The sequence below is a fragment of the Zootoca vivipara genome, chromosome 7, assembly GCF_965207765.1.
Source record: "Zootoca vivipara chromosome 7, rZooViv2.hap1.1, whole genome shotgun sequence".
NCBI classification, from domain to species: domain Eukaryota; kingdom Metazoa; phylum Chordata; class Lepidosauria; order Squamata; family Lacertidae; genus Zootoca; species Zootoca vivipara.
The window spans coordinates 76,158,636-76,180,410 of NC_142590.1; the positions used below are offsets into that span (position 1 = coordinate 76,158,636).

General features: G+C 43.8%; 1 protein-coding gene across 1 annotated transcript in view; it reads right to left on the bottom strand.

Moving 5' to 3' along the window:
* Positions 1-21,775, bottom strand: part of PREX1 (phosphatidylinositol-3,4,5-trisphosphate dependent Rac exchange factor 1) — a 236,004-nt gene that overhangs the window by 101,607 nt on the left and 112,622 nt on the right. Inside the window, exons 4-5 of the mRNA XM_035122595.3 lie at positions 14,692-14,796; positions 9,098-9,199 (exon numbers count right to left, since the gene is read on the bottom strand). Coding sequence (XP_034978486.2) covers positions 9,098-9,199; positions 14,692-14,796 — 207 coding nt within the window. The remainder of the gene's footprint in view (positions 1-9,097; positions 9,200-14,691; positions 14,797-21,775) is intronic.

Sequence of the window (21,775 nt, forward strand, 5' to 3'; positions counted from 1 at the left end):
CCAAGCTACGACTGCCAGGGCATGGAAAAGGTATCACAATCCATCAACAGTACAGATGTGTCACACTTGGCATGTGACTATCCTGCTACCTTAATAGCATAGATGACATATTTTGTTTGGCCTAAGTCAACATGCATCCTGCACTGGGGCTTTCTACCTCACTTGAGAAACCCGATGTTCAATCCAGAAGTGAGCAAAGTGATGAAAAGCAATAACCCAGCAACCACTGTCTATTGAGCCTCTAATTATATTCTTCCTCTTAATGCTTAAAACAGGAAAATTAAAAACCTAACACCCTTCCCCTCCTCCTATAAGCACATTATATTTCTGATAATGGAAAGAAATAAACAACAACAAAATACAAACCAAGGACTGCATTAGTTTTGATTAAATGTTAGGAATGCTCTCTGCTTCTTCAGTGAAAACAAAAGTGACCTCTTTTATCAATGTAATTTTTACAAAGTGAAACCTGCAGGCTCCTAGAAGCTGCAACCCCAACAGCTAGTTTCTATGATAACCATTTCAGGGGAAAATTTCACCCAGCAGCTAAAATCTTGCAAAGTTTGCCTTACTGCTCAATCATACATTTCAAGTAGTGTTTATCAAAAGGTGTGACGCACCACACAGGTATGGTAGGAGAGGACAATTGAAACATTTAAGCATTTCAGTGTATAGTATAGTATAGTATAGTATAGTATAGTATAGTATAGCATAGCATAGCATAGCATAGCATAGTAATAGTATAGGATCATTCATTCATTCATTGCAGCATATCAAATGAGGGCAAGACCATCAAGACAATCCTAGTTGTGATCCAGAATTGCCATTTGAAGCACAGATGGACATTTCTTGCTGCCAGCATGAATGGTTCAGCAACTCTGATTTGCAGTTTGAGTCAGGGGGTACAGAGGACTAGCCCAGAACTCAGTTCCAGGGAAGGAACACAGAGCAACAGAATGACCGGAAGCTTCGCTCATTGTCTTTGGAGAGGCACACTGAAGTTTTCTGTACATTCACAGGGATTGCTGCAGAACTGAAGCCTGAATCTGGAGGCCCAGATGACCAAAAAGAATAACACCCAAGTACATTACAAAGGCTTAATCTCTGGATCTGGTTCGAGATTAATATATTGCTTTCTGTATCACTGTTTTTGGTTTTATTATTTGTTTTCTTTGCCCACTAGGGATGATAAGACTAAGAAATGTTTATTGGTTTCTAGGAATTATTTCTACATTGCTTTTTTAATTGCTTTTGTTTTCTCTGTATTGCTAAAGGCGAGACTGTTTTGCTATTTTTTAAAGAGGTGCCCTAATAGCTTTCTGAAAGGGACGTGGGTGGTGCTGTGGTCTAAACCATAGAGCCTAGGGCAGGGGTCCCCAGACTTACCGCGCAGTGGGCCGGTGCCCGCCGCGCCGACTGCGCGGCGGGCCGGAGGGCAGGGGAGTGCGCGCGCAGCGGGCCGGAGGGCGGGGGAGTGCGCGCCCGTGCGCGTGCGCACACGCACACGGGCAGGGAAAAAATCGCCGAAAATCGCTTGTGCGCATGCGTATGGGCCTCCCCCGCCCCGGAAGTGCATCGGAAATGACCTCTTCTGGGTCGGGAGAGGCCCATACGCATGCGCAAAATGGATTTTCGGCGATTTTTTGCCGATTTTTCTGATCGTCGCCGTGCCGCGCGCCGTAAGAGCGGGCGGCGGGGGTCGTCGCGGGCCGGATTGGGAGGCCGATTGGGCCGCATCCGGCCCGGGGGCCGTAGTTTGGGGACCCCTGGCCTAGGGCTTGCCGATCAGAAGGTCGGCGGTTCAAATCCCCGCAACAGGGTGAACTCCCATTGCTCGGTCCCAGCTCCTGCCAACCTAGCAGTTCAAAAGCACGTCAAAGTGCCACTCCGGTAGAAAGGTAAATGGCGTTTCCGTGCACTGCTCTGGTTCGCCAGAAGTGGCTTAGTCATGCTGGCCACATGACCCGGAAGCTGTACACCAGCTCCCTCGGCCAATAAAGCGAGATGTGCACCGCAACCCTAGAGTCGTTCGCGACTGGACCTAATGGTCGGGGTCCCTTCACCCTTTACCTTTCTGAAGTAGGATTAGGAATGTTTTAAGATTCACTGCAACACAAATGTTTAGGTTTTCCGAGGGTGAAGGTTGGAATGGCTTTGAGTTGAGAATTTTAAAGTGTCTGTGAGAACCAGGGAAGAAGAAGCCTAAGGGGTGCTATTGAACTTTAGTTTTGACTCGAGGAGGTTTGAACAGGGATACAGATTTCTGTTAGGGCTGTTAAACACGGTTGTGCTGTGAGTATGTACTTTTAATCATGGGCAATTCAATCTTGTACAGTGGTACCTTGGTTCTCAAACACCTTGGTTCCAAAACACCGAAAACCCTGAAGTAAGTGTTCGGGTTTTCGAACATTTTTTGGAAGCCGAACATCCAATGCGGCTGTCAGCTTTTGTTTCCAGGGCGCCTGCACCAATCAGAAGATGCACTATGGTTTTCGAACATTTTGGAAGTCAAACGGACTTCTGGAATGGATTAAGTTTGGCGCTTTTGTTTTTGCTATTTATTTTGGATTTTTGTTTTTGAGGCATTTTTAGTTAATTTATTTTGTGACTGTGTGGAACCCAGTTCAGCTACTGATAGATCTGCAGAAATGAATAAAAGCCCTCCATCCAAACAATGACTATCATCAGTGCAGGTAAGAAAAAAAACTAATCTGTTTTGCATTGCTTTCTATGGGAAAGCGTACCTTGGTTTTGAAACGCTTTGGTTTTGGAACAGACTTCCAGAACAGATTGTTTGAGAACCAAGGTACCACTGTAATATGTTCAACTGTGTCTTACAGGACCTGTTTTTAAAACAACAGCACTGGAAGGTGAACAGGACCTCTTTGGAAGGAGAACAGTGAGCCTGGAGTAGATTAAAGGGGCTTTGATATCCTGGGATTTTTATACCTGCAAACTGGGTTGTGCCAGTAAAAAGACTGCTTAAGAGTCCAAACCCTCTCATTGCTCAGAGACTAAGGGTGCACAGAACTACATACTTGAGAGAGGAGGTACTGCAAACAAGTATCTGCATCATTTGATGCAGACAGTCTAAGAAATTATAGGTATGCATGCATATTTCAGATGGATTCTACCCAAATCAATTTCAGTCCTGCAAACGTCCAATTTTATAGTCAGGCCAAGGTCAGCATTATATGAAATGAGCAAGGAAAATGGTATGGACATGATGGCCTAGCAAAACTGGTGTGAGGTTATGAGATAGGAGGGAAAGGCAAGATGAGAAAGCAGGCGAGTGGGAAGTAGTGGGTGTGTAAACATTAAGCCCAGTATGGAGAATTAAGCCCAGAGCAACAAGGTGCTAGCCCGAGGGTTTAAGATGCAACTGAAGTATGCACACACGGACATAGGTTGAAATGTACCAAGGTCCAAACTTGACCTGCACCATCTCAAGAACAGAGCAATGCTCAGGTGACATTCTTGACAGCAGATTTGAAGTGCAAAGAGGCCTTTTCTTGTTCATGGCAGGAGAACAGAAATGAGCACACAGCAGAATACAGAGGACGGAAAGAACAGCGCATCTTTACAAAACAACATCTTGAAACCAAACCCAGCTCTAGCGTTTCCTCGAAGAAAGGATGTTGTTATACAGAAACTGGTCTTGTTTTCATCTCACCGCCCTGCCACCGCCCACTTCATTATCCTCCACACCAGATTAAACATCTTTGTTTGTATACTTAAAACAGGGAGCACAGCACATACTTTTGCTGATGAAGATTACAACAACCCACATAAAAATATTCCCTTGCTCCACCTCTTGAATTTTCGGAACACTCCCTTCGAGGAAAGCCTGTGAGATATTTTATACAACAGAATGTTAACTCTTGACTTTTTTACTCTGCATAATGAAACACAGTTTGTTCTTGCAGAACAGATTTATGGAAAACCTAGGACTAATAGCAGGCGAGAGATTGCACCAATCAATCCCGTTTCCTGTCATCCTCATGAGTGCAGTGGGGTATTTTAACAGCAAATTTAATGAGTCCGGCTGCAGAATGCAGATTCTGGAAATCAATCCAAGCAGGGCATAGCCAAACAAATCCTAGATAACAGCCTGTAATTCAGTGATAAAACACATGCTTTGCATACACAAAGTCTGAGGTTCACTCCATGGCCTCTGCAGTTAAAAGGGTATCAAGTAGCACAGGTGAGAGGTGCTATTAGAGAGCCCCTGTCAAGCAAAGACATGACTGGGCTAGGTGAACAAATGGTCAAGACTCCAGATAAGGCAGCTTCACATGTTCATAAACAGAGAGCAATGAATATGATTTGTGTTTCTTCCCATGCTTTGGATAACCTTTTTATATTTATCTTTTGCATTGCTTCATTTACTATTTCAACAATACTGGTACAGTACATGTTGTTGTGAGCTCCTAGTTGGTAATGTTTCCATATGATATACCAGATGATGGCTTCGGCTGGAATCATGTGAAAACTATTTCTCCTCATTTTCAGGCTGAATCACCAGGCTCTGCCTCATAGAGACTGCTTAAATTAGCGACCCCTGCCCTAATGATTTGCCATAGGAACAGCTATGTCCCGGGGAGCTTTGCAAGTTGGACAGGTTCATCCAGCTTTGCCCTGCATGGCACTGAAATGCCACCGACTTGTCGAAAGCCAGCTGGAAAATGGTGCTGATGTTGACATTCCTAAACTGGCCCAAAACCAGTTCCTGCACCCAAAGGAGCCTAGAATGCCAGCATGTCTCTAGCCTGAAGAGGTCACATTATGCTTCTCAGATGTGATGACACAGTAGAAGCCCTGCTTCTCCTGTACCACCACAGTCCATGCCTCCTAAAATGGGAGGCAACAAGTTTCAAATTAGGGTCCCATAATTGCTTCAAAGTAAATGCAGCCAATTTAAGCACACTTGAAGGAAGGAAGGACAATATATTCTGTAGATTGGCCTGCAAGCATAGGTCTTTCCCATCATCAGCTTTCATCCATGAAGAAGGCAGGAATGAAACCTGTCAGTTTCTCCATGCAAAAAATATTGCTCTCCCAGTTAAGCTATTTTCAACAATAAGCCAGTATTATTTTAGGCTTAAAACTGATTTTTAAGAATGAAAAAGAGGCAGGTTTTAATTTTCCTATAGGGCTGTGAGCTCACACACAGACTTCACCATAAATCTTGAGTTGGGAAATATTTTAGCACCTTAACCTCAAGCTAATTAGCACTATCCTCTTTTAACAATCCCGAAGGGGGAAGAAAGGGCACCTTGTCAGATTTCCATCACACTTCTTATAGGCACTGCTTTCCATTTCAAATTTCTGACACCTCCCATCATTAAGGCTTGCAAGCACCATGCTGTTTTGCATTACCTTTCAAGTGGATCTGGAGTCTGGCAGCTCAGCTCCTGCCTCCAGGTTATCCTTTCTCAGAAGCGCAGGAATCTCCCAACCAAGGATGCAGCCTATAATTATCAAATGTGGCTTTCAAGTGGCTCCATATTGCTGCAAGGCATGGAAACCAAAATAATACCGGCTTGAACTGTAGCCAGATACCTGCAAAATCCTGGATGCGGGGGGGGGGGGGGAGGATCACAGCAAGCATCCATAATCCCCACACCACAAAGCCATCAATCAGGTGACTCTGAGGGTGTGCTGCTGTGACCTACATATGCCGATAATGTTAGGGGGCAAGAGAACAGAGGTAAATGCATTTAATTCCCACCTTAAGGATATGATTAACACATGATCTCTGCACCACTACAACCACCAGCCACCTGAGCTCATGGAAGTTGCCCTTTCTAAAGGGGAACAGTTATTTTGGTGCTTGGGCTTCAATTTCCACTATGCATTAGCACAGTGTAGAAGGAACCAGGGCTGGATTAACACTTATGCCAGCAAACTACTGAAATATTGGCTACATAGCAATATGGAGTTAAGACTATTGCTCCATCTAGCTCAATATCATCTACACTGACTGGCAAGGGATTTTCAGTGTTTGAGACAGAGGGCAGTCCCAACCCTGCTTGGAGATGCCAGGGACTGGGACTGGGATCCAGGCAATGTAGATGATCTACCATTGAGCTAGGGCCCTTCCCCACAGTTTGTGGTTTATCTGGAGCAAAGCAGCTGTGACTTTCATTCTCTGATGCTCATGCTAGTCCATGTTTTGCCATGGTATGGCTTAGCACCGAATGCAAACCAGGCGTTAGTAAATTTAGGTCATCTGACCCTGAAACCCTTGAGAAAGCTGGATATGATAACTCAGCAATAAGTAACAGTACTCCGCTTGTGCTCAGGAGCACTCATTCTTATTCTCAAACAAAAAACCTGAATCCTAAGCATGGAAAATAAGTTCTAAGGCTGAGCCTTTGCTCAGATTAAGTCCTGAAGGGCATCTAGCCTAAAGCTGGATCCAGGTTTGGAAAACTCTGGTTCTCTTGTCCAGTAGCATCTTAGAGACCAACTAACTTTGTTCTTGGTATGTGTTTTCATGTGCATGCACACTTCTTCATGAAAGCTCATACCAAGAACAAACAATTTTTTGGACATTTTTTTATTTATATACTAGTTGACCCTCCCACGCATTGCTGTGGGTTATCCCTGTGGCTGCCCCCACCCTGTGACGATCCATGATGCATTGCTGTGTCTGACTCAGGGTCCTTGTTTCCCAGGAAAGGGGGAGGATGTGTCTGTTTTCCCCTAGACTATGCGTTTTTTTCCTCCCCCCTCCCCCCACCGTGTTCTGTCCCTCCCCCCCCCATCCTCCGGTTCATTCCCTACCTCAGAATTCTGCAACCTAATCAGGCCCCCATCTCTGGTCAGCACTAAGAATCTCCTTCCCCCCCCCCGTTTGTTCAACTTTGAGTTTCGACACTCCCATAAACGCAACAGAAAGCCAACTATGCAACCCAACCCAATGTGGATATATAAGGAAGCATAAACATTATAGAGGCCCTTGGAGAGGAATGTATACAAACCACATTTATCAAATCCCTATTTCCTCTGGCCTGTTGGCCCATCCTAGAGGTTTAAGAAGTCCTCCAAGTGTCACACATAATCCCAATGCAAATCCACGGGACTGACAGGCTTCAACTTCCTCACCAACATTGAGCCAATGTAAATACACAGAACAGGGTTATTTCATACTTTTTGTGAAAGCTGACGCGGCATTTTAAGAAAAGCTAAATTTGTCACAGCCTGACTCCTAGACTTAGCTATGTCAGAACAGACAGGGCAAAATCCCGACTCAAGTATTGCTACTCATTAACATTAAGAAACATAGATTCATACAAGTCCAGGTCGACATCCAAAAAGGCAATTTTGCACACATCTCTTGTGGGTCTTATCCCCACCCACCAGTGGCGGACCTTGGAGTCTCAAATTTCAGTGGCACCCCGTGCAATGCCAAAATTTTGTCCGCACCCCCCCCCCAGGCTCCACGCCACTCCCATAAATCTGCCTCTGCATGCAGGACCAGTCTACTTGAGATAATACAAACTGATGCAATATTGCTAGCTCATAAGCTTTTCACTGGTTATGCACCTGACAGTGAACACTGCTCTAACGGCTGTCAAAGGGAGCTCATTTCTTCTTAAGGTGGGTTCTTGTGCATTTTTTTTTTAAGAAAGTGCATGTAAGTTATACATACTCATATTTAGAAATAACAGCTGTAATTTAAATAAAAATCACTGTGACCATAGGTGCCCTGTGTGCCTGCACCGTCTGCTATCCAGGTACTAACTTGTCATCAGAATCTTACTGCAGATTTCTCCTAATAAACACATTTTTGTATGCAGTTTTGACCCATGGACACATTTTTGCAAACAAATATTCCTTATATAAGGCACCTCCTTTTTATAAACATTATTTGGTTGGAGAACCGCATCACAAAATTTGGATAAGTGCAAAATTTGAAGGAAAGGTGTGTTTCTGTACATGTATTCTGTACACCTGTGCACCTCTGGAAACTGTGAATTTGACATATTCACTTTTAAATTTGAAATGAATTGAATTTCTCCCGCATTCCTACTATCTATACTAATTGTCCACTTAATTTTAATAATCTGTATTGGATTTCAATGATACACATATTGTATGAGGTGACATGGAAACTGAACATAACAAGAAATACAAAAACAAACAATAGCAACCTCTCCCTTCTATGCCAGAAGCCAGGTAAGCAATCATATTCATTCTTATGTGTAGTCACTGTTGCCTATTTATTACATTTTCTGTGTTCTTGCAGGGGCCTTACAGACCTCTTTTAAAAAATAATAATAATTAACCATACATAGGGAAACTGTACTTTGAATGTCTGTCCCTAAAAAAAAAAATCCAATTCAGAAGTAAACATCAATGAACCAAGTGAGTCCTGGTTCGAGCACAAGAAGTTACATGGGGGGAAATTGCCCAGTTGTGTCAGCTGACCAACTCAAATTACCCTTAAGGGCACTTTTATTTGCAATCAGATTAGAAGCTGAGTTCAAGTGCTCTGCTGCTTTGCACAAATGATGATTCCGCAATTGGCCAATTATCAAACTACAGCTCATAGACTCAGCTGCAGGCAGTTCTTCAGAAGCAAGGAAGAGGAGCAGCAGTCCCTCCCTCCCTCATGCAGATAACCTTCATTATGATTTGGCCCTGGGCATGGATAAAGGAAAAAGGGAAGAATCACATAAATAAGGCTCCTGTGTGATCATGCTGAGAGAAGCTGTACCTCATCACTGATCATATCTGTCCCAGAGTATAATACATGTGAAATTTAATAAAGTAAGTTAAGATCACTCGGTAAGATCCATTGTCTGTTCCAGTGATAATGAAGCTGTGGCTCGCCGGATGTTGATGAACTCCAACTCCCATCAGCCCCTGTCCTCATCGCCAATGGTCAAGAATGATAGGAATGGTAGTCCAGCAGCTTCTGGGTGGTCAAAGGTCACCTTTGGTCTTCCAAGCAAGCATTATACAAGCACATCACAACAGACTAGTCTTCTTCCACCCAAACTTGCAAGCATGTTAACTTTCCACAAACACAGGTCAGAACCATGTATTCAACTTACAAATCAGGACAAATGCTTTTTGTGTGTGTTACCTTCAGGAGCAGTGGGTATTTGCAAATCCTCTGGATTGGAGTTAGAAGATAACCCTCAAGTGGAATGTCTGTCGTCTTTCTGCCTCCCAAAAGCATGCAGCTCTGTAACCAGAAAATAAAAAGAATGTTACCCTTGACTCAAAGCTCCTAGGGACTTTCAGTGAGTTCCAAAAATGAGGATCAGTTCAATGTATGGAAGAAAATGAAGGAACATTTTATTCACTCCTTTCCTTTTTTTTTAAATTCACTCATTTCCTTTCTTTAACAGACTTCAAGGAAGTCTCCCAACCAGGCACTGACCAAGCCTAAACTAGCTTGGCTTCATGGCATCATATGGCTTCTGCATTAAGAATTTCAAATTCTACATTGTAATCCTATGCATAACTAAAATTAGATGTGGCTGGGCAGACACATTAAACTACATGATACCATGCTAAACCATTGGTTAGAAGGCTGGACAAGCCTCAAGTTCACATATCATGCAACTGCAAGGAGAAGTTTGGCAGCTTTTGCTTCCATTTTGGCTTACTGCCTACACTGACACTGAGGTTAATGTCACTATGGGTTTGTTTAAAAGAAGCAAACTCCAAACCATGAATTCACTGGCAGTGACTATGTGAGCTGCCTTTGGCATGGTTTACTATGCAAAAGTGGCATACAAATAAATGATGGTGATGGCTTGTTTAAACAAACCATGGTTAGCATCTACCATAGTTTAGGGTTCAGCCAAAAGCACTAAACTGCCATTAATGGAAAAGAGAAGTGAAATCTTCTGAGCTCTTCCTCACAGCCAGGGCATGGAATATGCAAGCCTCAGGATTGCCTAGGACTTTTCACCTAATGCTAAACTATGGTTTAAACTTTAGTATGATGCCTGAATGCAACCATAATGTCAGTGTATGGGTCTACACTTTTCATGAAAAGGAACACCACCACAAAGACCGCAACCCTTCTCCTCCCCTGCCCCACTCAACTTCACTGCACTCCATTGCTTTGAATACTCTTCTCCTCACCCAGTTCATTTCCAGTATCGAAGCTAGGCTTCTACTCTAAGCAATGGAGCAACGCCAGGTAAAGCTGATGTAAAGGTGGGGGTTTTCCTGGTTTCCATCACATGCTCCTTCGTATATGTGAACAGCAGAACCCACCCACTCATCCTTATAACGTGTCCCTGGGGTGGATGGGAAGGCAAAGATATCCTATCGCATCCACTTAATTTATTTATTTACCACATCTAAATAAATAAATAAATGGCCCTTTTAGATTCAGTGATACTCTGTTATGAGCATGCATGACTAGGATCAAACTGCAAGAAAGCCAAGATTCTGCACAAACTGGTTGGATTTTTGCTAATTAGTTCAATTTGTCCCTTTGGAAGCAGACAGCAATTTAAAAACTCTGATGCTCAATATGCAAAAGTATTGACAGTGAGTAACATCCAATGCTAGTCATGTGCAGAGTAGACCCATTGAAATAATTCATTGCAATGGATCTACTCTTGAGTATGAGTAAAAGGGTAAAAGTAAAGGTACCCCTGACCGTTAGGTCCAGTTGCGGACGACTCTGGGGTTGCGGTGCTCATCTCGCTCTACAGACTGAGGGAGCCGGCGTTTGTCCGAAGACAGCTTCCTGGTCATGTGGCCAGCATGACTAAACTGCTTCTGGTGAACCAGAGCAGCGCATGGAAACGCCGTTTACCTTCCCGCTGGAGCGGTACCTATTCATCTACTTGCACTTTGACGTGCTTTCAAACTGCTAAGTGGGTAGGAGCTGGGAGCTCACCCCGTCACGGGGATTCGAACCGCTGACCTTCTGATCGGCAAGCCCTAAGCTCTGTGGGTTAGACCACAGCACCACCCGCGTCCCTTAAAGTATGAGTAACAGAGGCTATCACCCAAGATTCCTGCAAGTGCAAGGCCCCTGGAATGGAGCGTAACAGCAATCACATTTTTTATTTTATTTTGCTGCTTGCACTCTATTCCATCTGGGTCAAGTTCTCCAGCTCCACTTGCCAAACCAGAGTCTCCAGAGAGACACTAAAAGCCTTGGTGAGGAAGATGAGTTTCCTGCACTGCTGTCTACTTCAGACAGCTAGCGGTCTAAGTGGAAGGTGGAGCACCTGCTGAGTAATAGATATCTTCTAACTCCTAATTCCCTCTATCACTCAGATCCTCCTCCTCCATGTGATCATCCTATCCTTCCCCTGAAGCTCCACAGAACTTCAGAAGTGATGGCGGAACCCATGCAGGGGGTTGCTTCATAAAATTGCACTTTGGGGCAAGTACCATAGTTTCTCAATCATGTGTCCGTTTGGAACACAAAACCCTGGAGTAGTGTCAGGAAGGGAATTAGTAGCACAGACTGAAATGCACCCAGACCAGAAGCACACTTCAGAGCAGCCTGAACAGCCTCATGGGCACGTGGCAAAGCTTCAGTTCCCAGAGTGGTTTTAACAATGGGGGTGGTGTTCCTCTTGAGAGCACCTAGGCCCCCATCTCTGCCACAGTCTTATTCTTACTTAGTAAGTACCTCTCAGGTAACAACTGGTGCCTCTCAATATAATTATTTATTTATTTATTTATTTATTTATTTATTCATTCCCCGCCCATCTGGCCGGGTTCCCCCAGCCACTCTGGGTGGCTTCCAACAAAATATTAAAATACAGAAATCCATCAAACTTTAAAAGGTTCCCTAAACAGGGCTGCCTTCAGATGCCTTCTAAAGGTCTGGTAGTTGTTGTTCTCTTTGACCTCTGGTGGGAGGGCATTCCACAGGGTGGGTGCCACTACCGAGAAGGCCCTCTGCTGGTTCCCTGTAACTAGGCTTCTCGTAGGGAGGGAACCGCCAGAAGACCCCCCCGGGGCTGGACCTCAGTGTCCGGGCAGAACGATGGGGGAGGAGACGCTCCTTCAGGTATACTGGACTCTCAAGTCCTGCGCCTGCCAGCTTTTGCCCATCTGGGGTTCTCATGAGATCTCCAGGGCATCATCCAACACAGCTGCCCAGAACTGCTTATGAGTTTTGCACAATGAACATTTTCACTTTCCGAAGATGTTTTCACCAGACACCAATAATTAGATTTCCTCTATAGACACAGAGTCTGGCTTCGATGCACACATTTTTCAGACTGTTCCAGGCTGGCAGTGATGGCCACTACCTTCCAAAATTCTCGTTCCCATTTTCCAGGGTTCTTGTGTGAATCATAAACCATTCTTGTCCCCCTTGTTGTTTTCTCCAGTCTTGGCCTTTGAATTCAGCACAGAGTTTTCCCACATTTTCTAAGGCAGGTCTCTATTTCAGCCACTGTGAGAGCACCAGGGCCAATTCCACTCACACAAGAAACTCTTTTATTTTCTCATTTGACCTCATTAGATGGGGACATTATTATGCTGGGCAGGATTGGGGAAGGGGGGCAGGGTGAAAAATGGAGGGAGGTTGACATAAGGAAATACCAGCCTTCCACATGTTCCCTACATAGAAATGTCTTACAAAATCTCATTTTTTGGACAAACGAAACAGCACCACTGTCTATAAACCTTCCTGCCTAGTTGGAAAGATGAGGTGACGTTGCTGAAAAGTTTTTGTTTTCCGCCAGTCCAATTAGTAGATGCAGAGAACATTCTAGAATGATGTCTGCACTCAAAGTCTCTCGCTCTCTAAAATTGAACAGAGATGCTTATGTTTACAAATGGAACAAGAGGAACTTCTCTAGCTATGTTTTGCCAGAGGAACTTGACACGTGATAGCTTCCAAGGAAGGTTCTCTGAAGCACATTAGCAGCAATCTACCACCTTCTTCTTAGGTATGCTACCTGTCTAGATATTCCAGCAATCTGGAGCTAAATGTTGGGGAAAATAGACATAGGGGAAGGGGTTAATTTCTTTCAGGGCACAAATCACCCCATGTATGAGATAAAGCCAACAGGTGCAAGGTCAGTTAAGCCAGTTACTATGGCAACGACCCAGGGCCATCTATATACAGTGGTGCCTCACTTAACGAATGCCCTGCTTAACGAAATTTCCGCTTAACGAAAGGTTTTTTCTAGTGGAGGTTGCCTCGCTAGACGAATTCGTTTTACGAAAAATTCATCTAGCGAATCGCAGTTTCCCATAGGAATGCATTGAAATTCAATTAATGCGTTCCTATGGGCAAAAAAAAATCCCAAAAAAATCAATGCATTCCTATGGGATTCGCTAGACGAATTTTTCGTTATAAGAAAAGACCCGTGGAACGAATTAAATTCGTCTAGCGAGGCACCACTGTAAGTGATTAAGGCATGTCAGCACATTAGTCAGTAGGTGAGTCTGTCCATGAGTCGGAGTATGTGTTAAGTCTTGGAATTGCTGGAGCAACAGAAATACTTCCAACTGTATTACTGAAGCCTGATCTTCTGCAGCAGTAAACTATTTTGGACCTTACACTGTCTCTGTGTGGTGCCTGGAACTGGGGCCAACTTCAGCTATGTGGGTATCTCACCTAAGATTCCCAACAATAATGTCACAGCAATTTACTGCAGGGAATTCTCCATCTATGCACAATACTATCACAGACCGCACACAAGGGCCTGTAGTAGAGACCAGAAGAAGTGACTCGTTTTGGCAGATCAGATTGATCAGAAATGGGAAGTAAGGCTTTTTGGAAATAGGAACTGAAAAGAGGGTGGAGAGAAGGGATCAGCCTGTGAAACAAACAGAAGAGGACACCACAAAAGGTGCACACCAAACTTAGTAAAAAATTACTAAGGCCTCAAACAGTTTAAAGACAACTGAACCAGTTAGTTTGTTTTCATTATTTATCTTCTTTAAGTAGCATACAAAGGATGCTCAGACCTGACAAGACTCAAACATGCTTACCTTCAACAAAGCTACTATATCAATATGTCTTTGGACCAACAGGAGCTAACCTAATGTCCTCCACAATTCCCATCATCCTCAGCCACCATTGGTAAGGGATGATGGGAGCTGTAGCACAACAGCATCTGGAGGGCAGTGCATTTTAGATCATAGCCCTTGAACAAGTTTCAACCAATGTATGTTTTCTGGTTGAGTCCAGTCAAAGGCAACTATGAGGTTGCGGCGCTCATCTCACTTCAGGCCGAGGGAGCCGGCGATTGTCCGCAGACAGCTTTCAGAGCCATGTGGCCAGCATGACTAAACCACTTCTGGCACAACGGAACACAGGGACAGAAACTAGAGCGCACAGAAACGCCGTTTACCTTACCACCACAGCGGTACCTATTTATCTACTTGCACTGGCGTGCTTTTGAACTGCTAGGTTGGCACGAGCTGGGACAGAGCAATGGGAGCTCACTCCGTTGCGGGGATTCGAACTGCCAACCTTCTGATCGGCAAGCACAAGAGGCCCAGTGATTTAGACCACAGCGCCATCCATTTAGCTCAGTGCTTACTACACTGACTGGCAGCAGCTCTCCAAGGTTTCAGGCAGGGGTCTGTCTCAGCCCTACCTGGATATGCCGGGGATTAAACCTGGGACCTTCTGCATAAAAAGCACAGGTTCTTATCAGTAAGCATACAGAATTTTTAAACTTTCTATAACTGAGCATCATGTGCAGTTTGGGTACCACCAATGCTTACCAATAGGAATGCTCTCACAGGTGGGATCTTGTTCAGTTCCATCAAGAGTCTGAGTGCTTTTTCATGGTTGCTGCAATATTCCTCATATACAAAGAACTTGTCTTTCTGCAAGGGGGGGGGGAAGCACACGTTAATTACAGGCATCTCATTTATGTTTTGCATTTTACTTCAAATTAGTACAAATCAAATTTCATTTCAAAGGTGTACAGGTGATGTACACTGGAAATTATGAGATATGAGCAAACTGTTGGAGGTGTCATCTATTGCATTTTGAAGTTCATGTTGTACTGCAGCAAGGTTTCTGGATTGACTTATTAAATATTACACCTTTCAGTGAAAAACGTCTCAAAGAAGATAGGTATGTTTAAAGACACTGCAATATAAGGGTCATGTGTTACATACAATAAACCCATTTTGCATATTGTTCCAGGTTGGCTTGTTTCATACAAACCACGGTTAATGTTAGCAACAGTTTGTTGCCATGAATGATACAACAAGCTATGGCTAAATAAAAACAGAAGTAAACGCTTCCGAACACCTCCAACCAGTTGCATGGGGAGAAAGGAGAAGGCAAGCATGAGTCTAAGCTGATTCACATTACACTAAACAAAGGTTCAGCATGATGTATGGAAATGGACAAAGGACAATCACAGGATGTAAATGAAAAAGGTAGAAAAAGGATGTGTAAGGGGTGGGAAGCAAATTCATTTTATGCAGGCACAACACACACATACACACAAAGTGAGACCCTCATAAATATATGCAAACTCTGTGAGAGATCCAGAGAAACGTAAGTGCATCTTAGTACATCATACAGCCAAGATCCAAAGCTGTTATGTGTACATTGGGGTGGGGGTGGGGGGTGGGGACTACATGATCAGCTGCAGACACACCTTTTTTGTTTTTGATGTAGCAGTTTCCAGAGCCATAGAGACATGCCACAACTCAGTATAAAATACGGCTTGCCTCTTTGTAGGTAGGAGCAAATGAAGAAAAAATGAAGCTGCCTTCTGGGTTCTCTCTCTCTCTCTCTCTCTCTCTCTCTCACACACACACACACACACACACACACACACACAATATTTGGACCCTACAAATGTCTGAGACATGAACAGCTTACAGTACAAGCAAACACTCCAATTTTCTAGCTGAAATAAATTCTCTCTACATACTAACATCAAAAAACAACAGCCATCACTGTTACATGATGTACTTTCTGTGTCACAGTTCAAGTTGGCAATAAGAGCCCCCCCGGTCCCCCCGAATGAAGATCAGACATGCTAAGCCTGTTACAAAACACAGTCATCTGCAAATCGGCACAGAAGGTTTCTCAGACAAGCTGTAAAACCATCTCCATGCCAGAATCAATCAGACATGGAATAACAAACCCTTCCATGGTTGATTGAGATGAGCAAGATAGCTAACAATCATGCTAGGAGAGTTTCAGTAGAAAAATCAAGAGCTGGTCCCAGGTACTGAATATCCATCTAGTTTCTTGTCACCTGGCATTTGCCTTTTCTTTATTTGTTTTATTTTATTGCATTTATATTGCAGCTTTCTTCCATCATGGACCCCAAGGCACCAGTGTATACATGGTTCCCAGGCAGCCACCGTTCCAGGCACTATCCAGTCCCAGACCTGCAAGGTGGAAGTTTCATGTGACTTCAAGTCGTACACATCCTAGGACCTAAGCGTGCACTTTCTTCAAACGCTGCTGAGTGTAGTTCTATACCACTTAAGTACTTGCTTGGAGTTGTATCCCTCTTCCATCAATGGGCCTTAGCTGGAGGTTAAAAGCAATAGTGCCCCTAACAGTGGCTGGGTCAGGTTTCCATTTCAATTTCCCACAGTGCCCCAGAATTAAAATGGCACGAGGGAGAGAACAGCGCTGGTGTCAACAATGGGCCCTGCTAGCATACTAGGGCTTTGTTGTTGTTTAGTTGTTTAGTCGTGTCCGACTCTTCGTGACCCCATGGACCAGAGCACGCCAGGCACTCCTGTCTTCCACTGCCTCCCGCAGCTTGGTCAAACTCATGTTTGTAGCTTCGAGGACACTGTCCAACCATCTCATCCTCTGTCGTCCCCTTCACCTTGTGCCCTCAATCTTTCCCAACATCAGGGTCTTTTCCAGGGAGTCTTCTCTTCTCTTAAAGTGGCCAAAGTATTGGAGCCTCAGCTTCAGGATCTGTCCTTCCAGAGAGCACTCGGGGCTGATTTCCTTCAGAATGGATAGGTTTGATCTTCTTGCAGTCCATGGGATGCTCAGGAGTCTCCTCCGGCACCCCGGGGATCAGCCTTCTTTATGGTCCAGCTCTCACTTCCATACATCACTACTGGGAAAACCATAGCTTTAACTACACGAACCTTTGTAGGCAAGGTGATGTCTCTGCTTTTTAAGATGTTGTCTAGGTTTGTCATTGCTTTTCTCCCAAGAAGCAGGAGTCTTTTAATTTCATGACTGCTGTCACCCTCTGCAGTCATCAAGGAGCCCAGGAAAGTAAAATCTCTCACTGCCTCCATTTCTTCCCCTTCTATTTGCCAGGAGGTGATGGGACCAATGGCCATGATCTTGGTTTTTTTGATGTTGAGCTTCAGACCATATTTTGCGCTCTCCTCTTTCACCCTCATTAAAAGGTTCTTTAATTCCTCCTCACTTTCTGCCATCAAGGTTATGTCATCTGCATATCTGAGGTTGATTGATATTTCTTCCAGCAATCTTAATTCCAGTTTGGGATTCATCCAGCCCAGCCTTTCGCATGATGAATTCTGCATATAAATTAAATAAGCAGGGAGACAATATACAGTGGTACCTCGGTTTGCAAACACAATCTGTTCCGCGGAGGCGTCCACTCGCTGAGGTATTCGCTCACCGAAGGCACGCTTCTGCGCGTGCGTGAAGTGCCGATAGAGCGTGTCTGCGCACACAGCGCTGCGCAAATCGCTTCTGCACATGCACGAGCTGCGCAAATCGTGTCTGTGCATATGACGCCGCGGAACTCGGATGTAACCACTTCCGGGTCTGCAGTGTTCGTAAACGGAGGTTTTCGTAAACGGAGGTTTTCGTAAACGGAGGTTTTCGTAAACGGAGGTTTTTGTAAACCGAGGTTCCACTGTACAGCCTTGTCGTACTCCGTTCCCAATTTTGAACCAATCAGTTGTTCCATATCCAGTTCTAACTGTAGCTTCTTGTCCCACACAGAGATTTCTCAGGAGACAGATGAGGTAACCAGGCACTCCCATTTCTTTAAGAACTTGCCATAGTTTGCTATGGTCGACACAGTCAAAGGCTTCTGCATAGTCAATGAAGCAGAAGTAGATGTTTTTTCTGGAACTCTCTAGCTTTCTCCATAATCCAGTGCATGTTTGCTATTTGGTCTCTGGTTCCTCTGCCCTTTCGAAATCCAGCTTGCACTTCTGGGAGTTCTCGGTCCACATACTGCCTAAGCCTGCCTTGTAGAATTTTAAGCATAACCTTGCTAGCGTGTGAAATGAGTGCAATTGTGCAGTAGTTGGAGCATTCTTTGGCACTGCCCTTCTTTGGGATTGGGATGTAGACTGATCTTCTCCAATCCTCTGGCCACTGCTGAGTTTTCCAAACTTGCTGGCCTATTGAGTGTAGCACCTTAACAGCATCATCTTTTAAAATTTTAAATAGTTCAGCTGGAATATCATCACTTCCACTGGCCTTGTTATTAGCAGTGCTTTCTAAGGCCCATTTGACTTCACTCTCCAGGATGTCTGGCTCAAGGTCAGCAACCACACTACCTGTGCATTCTTGCCACCTCTTCTTGATGTCTTCTGCTTCTGTTAGGTCCTTTCCACTTTTGTCCTTTATTATGGTAATCTTTGTACGAAATGTTCCTTTCATATCTCCAATTTTCTTGAACAGATCTCTGGTTTTTCCCATTCTATTGTTTTCCACTATCTCTTTGCATTGCTCATAACAAGGCCCTCTTGTCTCTCCTTGCTATTTTTTGGAAATCTGCATTCAATTTCCTGTATCTTTCACTATCTCCCTCACATTTTGCTTGCCTGAAGAAGCTGATGATCTGAGCCACAGTCAGCTCCAGGTCTTGTTTTTGCTGACTGTATAGAGCTTCTCCATCTTTGGCTGCAGAGAATATAATCAATCCGATTTCGATGCTGCCCATCTGGTGATATCCATGTGTAGAATCGTCTCTTGTGTTGTTGGAAAAGAGTGTGATGACCAGCTTCTTCTCTTGACAGAACTCTATTAGCCTTTGCCCTGCTTTGTTTTGAACTCCAAGGCCAAACTTGCCAATTGTTCCTTTTATCTCTTGATTCCCTACTTTAGCATTCCAATCCCCTGTAATGAGAAGAACATCCTTCTTTGGTGTCATTTCTAGAAGGTGTTGTAAGTCTTCATAGAATTGGTCAATTTCACTTTCTTCAGCACCGGTAGTTGGTGCATAAACTTGGATTACTGTGATGTTAAAAGGTCTGCCTTGGATTCGTATCGAGATCATTCTATCATTTTTGAGATTGCATTCCAGTACAGCTTTCATCACTCTTTTGTTGACTATGAGGGCCACTCCATTTCTTTTACGGGATTCTTGCCCACAGTAGTAGATATGATGGTTGTCCAAACTGCATTCGCCCATTCCCGTCCATTTTAGTTCACTGATGCCCAGGATGTCAATATTTATTCTTGCCATCTCATTTTTGACCACATCCAGCTTACCAAGGTTCATGGGTCTTACATTCCAGGTTCCTATGCAATATTTTTCTTTACAGCATTGGACTTTCCTTTTGCTTCCAGGCATATCTGCAACTGAGCAACCTTTCGGCTTTGGCCCAGCCGCTTCATCTGAATCCACTTGTACTTGTCCTCCGCTCTTCCTCAGTAGCATGTTGGACGCCTTCCAACCTGAGGGGCTCATCTTCCAGCGTCATAACTTTTATAACTAGGGCTTTAGCAGTTGCCAAAGAATGCTGCAGGCTCAACACTGATCCTGAGTTCAGTTATATTAATAGTAGTAGTAGTAGTAATAATAATAATAATAATAATACCACCACCCTTCATCCAAAGATCTCAGGGCAGTTCACAATATAAAAATAAAAGATAGAAGCACAAATAAATAGCTAAAGCAGAAGCAACAAAATGATATTGCCCCCTCCCACAAACACATTTAAAAGGCCATCAGCCAAAGGCCTGGTTGAAGAAGAACATTTCCGTCTGGTGCCTAAAGATATACAATGAAGGCGTCAGGTGAGCCTCCCTGGGGAGAGTTTATATGGGGAGAGGAGGCCCTTGAGGTATTGCAGTCCTGAGCCATTAATCCAGGGATGGGTAATTTGCGGCCCTCCGGATGTGGTCTGACAGTTCCCATCATCAATAGTCATGCTGGCTGTGGCTGATGGGAGTTGGAATCCAACATACAAAGGTCCACACAGCTTTCCCATCCCTGGACTAGTGCAACATGGTGTTTCAAGGCAGCCAGATGCCTCCCAGGAACCCATAAAAGGAGTCAACTTCCGCTGCAGCCAGTCCCCATCAGAGGTATGCCGTCTCTGAATCTGGATGTTTCATTTAGCCACGGACAAACTGATCTTTCATGAATTTGTCAAATCCCCTTTAAAGGCAGCAGACATCATTGCGCCTTGAGGCAGCAAATTCTGAAAGTAAACTACGTGGCTGCCTGACGTAGTACTTTCTTTTGTCTGTCCCGAAACGAATGCCAATCAATTTCATTAGAAGATCATACATTCCATGAACCGTGAATTCCTTTCCTGTTACCAAATGGAAGGGATCCGCTGTCTACAAAGAACAAAGCAGGATCCAGATAACCAGTACTGGAGGCCACTTAAAAAGGGATGCTTTTGTTGTCCCTAAAGATTCTGTTTAGTATAATCCAATTACACATTTGTTTTTGCCTTTTAATTTATCGTTATTTAACATTGTTTCTCCATCCAATCACAACGACCATGGGAAATAAAAGTATCAGCCACAAAAAGATTAAGGAAAGAAGCCGGATGGGGGGTCCCCAATTTGAAGATTTACCACGCAGCAGCGTGCCTATGTTGGATGAGGGAGTGGTTTTTATTAGAAGATCAAGAACTATTAAATTTGGAAGGCTTCAGGAATACACGGGGATGGCACTCGTACCTGCTAAAAGAAAAAACAGGAGATTATAATTCCTTCTCAGACCATGTCTTCAAAAGATCTTTATATAATGCTTGGAACGAATATAGGGAATTACTAGAACCCAAAGTCCCCTGGTGGGCCTCCCCCTTGGAGATGGTCTCAATGAGTAAAGAGCCCAAAGGAGGAAAGTGGGTAACATACAAGGAATTAGTAGACAAGGCTAATGACCAATATGTATTAAAACCCTACCACCAAATAGAACACTATTGTCTGAGCTGGCTACATTACTGCCAGGTGTTAAGCATCTTCAATAAACACAAAGCGGTTGGATTTGTTGAAAATAGATCAAAGTTACAGGAATTACTATTAGATAACCCCATAAAATCTTTGGCAAAAATTTACAAATATTTACTTGAATGGGATATGAAAGACGAGATGACTAAACACGTAATGGTAAGATGGGCACAGGACGTTGGAAGAACGATTTATAGCTCTCAGTGGGACAAATTGTGGGGGGAGGATATTAATTTCACGGCTTGTATGGGGATAAAAGAAAATATATGGAAGATGGTATTTAGGTGGCATTTGACACCGACCAAACTAGCCAAGATATACAAAAAGGAATCTGATAGATGTTGGAAGTGTAAAGTAGAAGCAGGAGACTATCTTCATTGCTGGTGGAATTGCAGCAAAGTGAGTATATTTTGGAACAACATATACGAGAAATTAAAAAAAATGCTGAAGTGGACTTTCGAAAAAAAACCCGAGATTTTCCTCCTAAGCCTTCTACCTGAGAATACCCCCAAAGATAGGAAAAGTATCCTTCTATACGCATGCGCAGCGGCAAGAATAGTGCTAGCCAAAAACTGGAAAGGAGATAAGGTTCCATCACTCGAAGATTGGCATTTAAAATTAGTAGAATACATGAATTTAGCCAGAATAACAGCAATAATTAGGGAAACTCCTAAACAAAAATTA